This window comes from Chaetura pelagica, unplaced genomic scaffold (assembly GCF_000747805.2).
Source record: "Chaetura pelagica isolate M959 unplaced genomic scaffold, ChaPel_1.0 scaffold3, whole genome shotgun sequence".
Classification (NCBI taxonomy): Eukaryota; Metazoa; Chordata; class Aves; order Apodiformes; family Apodidae; genus Chaetura; species Chaetura pelagica.
In genome coordinates this window covers 7,499,999-7,502,657 of record NW_009952974.1, presented here as the reverse complement: position 1 = coordinate 7,502,657, position 2,659 = coordinate 7,499,999, and the positions used below count along the sequence as shown (strand labels likewise).

Sequence of the window (2,659 nt, the reverse complement as noted above, 5' to 3'; positions counted from 1 at the left end):
TTCCTGCTGTGCAGAGGCAGCTGCAGCCATGTAGCCTCCATCTGCCTGGTGAAGTGGGATTGCTCCGGCCACATTCTTGTGTGGTCTTGTTCTTGGTGAGGGGCCCAGCGAGGGGCTTCCCTGTGCATCCCATCCTGCTGCCACCCTTATGCCTCCCCATTCCACTGCTGTCCCTGTGTTGCCCCATCCTGCTGCAGCCAGGAGCAGAGAGGATGCTGCTCTGCCCTCCTCTCTCCTGCTCCAGGGCTGGATCAAACCCAGCCATGCTACACCAGTTTTGGCCAGCAGCACCCTCAGTCTCCTCTGTAGGACCCCAGGTTGGAGCTGGATGCCTCTTGCAGTGCTTGCCTGTCCCCTTTCTCCCCCAGCCAAAAGCCCCCAGGGAGTTCGCATCCCACTGTGCAACCCTGTGCCACATGAGTGGCTGCCTCTGATGGAAGCTGGAGTTTCCAGGCTGTTTTGATAAAGGGAACAGGTTTATTTCATTCATCCCATTAAGCTTTCCAACAGGCTGTGCTGCCAGGAGAGGGCTCGCTTGCAGTGCCACACATGCTGTCTGCCCTGCCAGCAGTGTGAGGTCCTGGCACGGGCTTGCCCTTGCACATTGTGATCCCTGCCATGTCAGCCTGGTCCTGCCTGGGGCCTTGGGGAGGCTGGTGCACACTGCAGCAGCAGGACCCCAGTCTTTGGAGGTGTGAATCAGGGGAGGGAGCAGGTGGGGAGAAAGGGGGGGCTGCTAGCAGACACCAGGCTGGCTTTGGCAGCTCTGCCAGGGGCTGTGCCTGTCCCCACACTGCCGTGCCCTGGCTTGCTCTGGGATGGGACCAGCCCCGGCACAGATCTGGCAACGTGACTGGACCCAGGGCAGCCGAAACTCTAGCTTGTGCAGGAGAAGGTGGCACAGCCCAGACTCCCTCGCTGGGCCCCTCTCGTGTGCCTGTGGCATGGGGTCAAGGGTCCCCTGGGCGAGTGACTCCTCCTGGTTGGGATCATGGTCCAGGGCTGGGCTGTGGGGTGCCTTAGACACAGGTGCAGTCCTGGGCCAGGATGTTGGGCACCGTCTCATACTTGAAGGAGTACCCACCATCAGAGGTGGTGCGGACACGCAGGGAGCGCATGGTGCCAGGCAGGGCAGCACAGCAGAGCTGCACACCCAGGCGGTGGCTCAGCCCATGGCCCTCAGCGCAGCTCCCATGGCAGTAGTGGAAAACGAAGCTGCTGGGATGCACAATCCACTTGTCCCAGCCCAGCTCCTCAAAGGAGATGTTGAGGGAAGCCCGGCGGCAGTTGGTATGGGCAGCCAGGTCCTCGGACGGGCGCTGCAGCAGGCTCAGGGCAGCTGGGGACCAGGGCATAGTGGAGCGACGAGCCCTCTCACTGCCCTTGGCCTGGGTGGTGGCCACCAAGAAGGGCATCTTGTCCCCATCGGCCAGGCAAGGACAGCCAGGGCAGCGCACCAGGAGCACGAAGAGTGGCTGCGAGAGCTGTGGCAGCAGGGCCGGGGCAAGGTGAAACACTGTCCAGTTCTCAGGTGTCTGCACCACTGTGGCTGTCACTGGCACGCGGCCCTGTGGTGACAGGGTCAGCACATCAGGAGCCGAGTGGTTGGGAGCAGCCGAGGGGCCAGTGTAAAACCAGAGCTGGGCAGAGGTCACCGCGCAGCTCTGGGTGTGTGCCGAGGGCTGGAAGAGGTAGGTGAAAATCCCTTCTTCCTCCAGCAGCTTGTCTGGCTGTGTGGGCTCACAGGGCACATCTGTGGGGTGAGAAAGAAGCTCTGGGTGCACATCCAAAGGCAAGGAGGGTCCCCGGTGCCAGGCAGGAGGTGGGGAGCTGTCAGGGCTCCCAGCTGCCAGTGGGGGATGTGGCAGGGTGTGGGGGAGCTGATGTCTAGTGCTGTGTAGCAGCCACTGCACTGCACCCTGCAGCTGAGCCTTGCTGTGGGCTAAGCTGATGCGTTACTGGTGCCCCTGTCCCCCAGTGTCCTGCCCCATCTCCTAGTCTCCTGTTCATAGCTGGACACTCTGCCCCATCCCACAGCCTCTTGCCCTGTCCCTTTTGTCCCATCCCATTTCCCAGCATCCTGCCCCATTCCCTAACATCCCACCCTATCCTGTCTTCCTTCTCCTCAAACCTCCCCATCTCTCCACATCCCACCTGGTCCAGCTGTTCCCCAGACTCTTGGTACCCTCTTGTGCTGCCTGCCCCCCTCCCTAGCTGTGTCCTGTTCTGCTCTGCCTGTCCCTGCTTGCCATCCCTTTCCTGCTTGCCATCCCTTTCCACCTCCTGGCTTTCTACCACACCTCATCCATGCCTTTGCCCCAGCCTGGCATACCCTTTTTCTCTTCTCCCGCCGACCCCCACAGCAGCTCCTCCATCCTGCTGCATCCCCACTGCCCAAGCCCCTACCCTGCTTGATCCCTCTGCTTTCTCCATCCTGCCATTCTGTTCTCACCTGTGGAAGGGAAGAGGATCACCTGGGAGGTGTCTTCCAGATCCTCAGGCTTGACTTCATCGTTTTCAAGGATGTCTCTCCGGTGCACCCTCCTTGCTTCCTTCTGGGGCTCCTCTTGGAGAAGCGGGGGGCTCAGATGCTCCAGCACCCGAGCCCGCCCCTTGGCCAGGATGAGCTGCCGATCAGCACCAGCCCCAGTGCAGCCGG

General features: G+C 61.6%; 1 protein-coding gene across 1 annotated transcript; it reads right to left on the bottom strand.

The window, feature by feature from the left end:
* Positions 1–1,019: 1,019 nt before the first annotated feature.
* Positions 1,020–2,651, bottom strand: INHA (inhibin, alpha; the record flags this gene model as incomplete). Its single annotated transcript, XM_009996082.1, has 2 exons — positions 1,020–1,753; positions 2,453–2,651. Coding segments are annotated over 2 exons (933 nt in total), but the record flags the coding sequence as incomplete, so codon positions are not given.
* Positions 2,652–2,659: the final 8 nt, after the last annotated feature.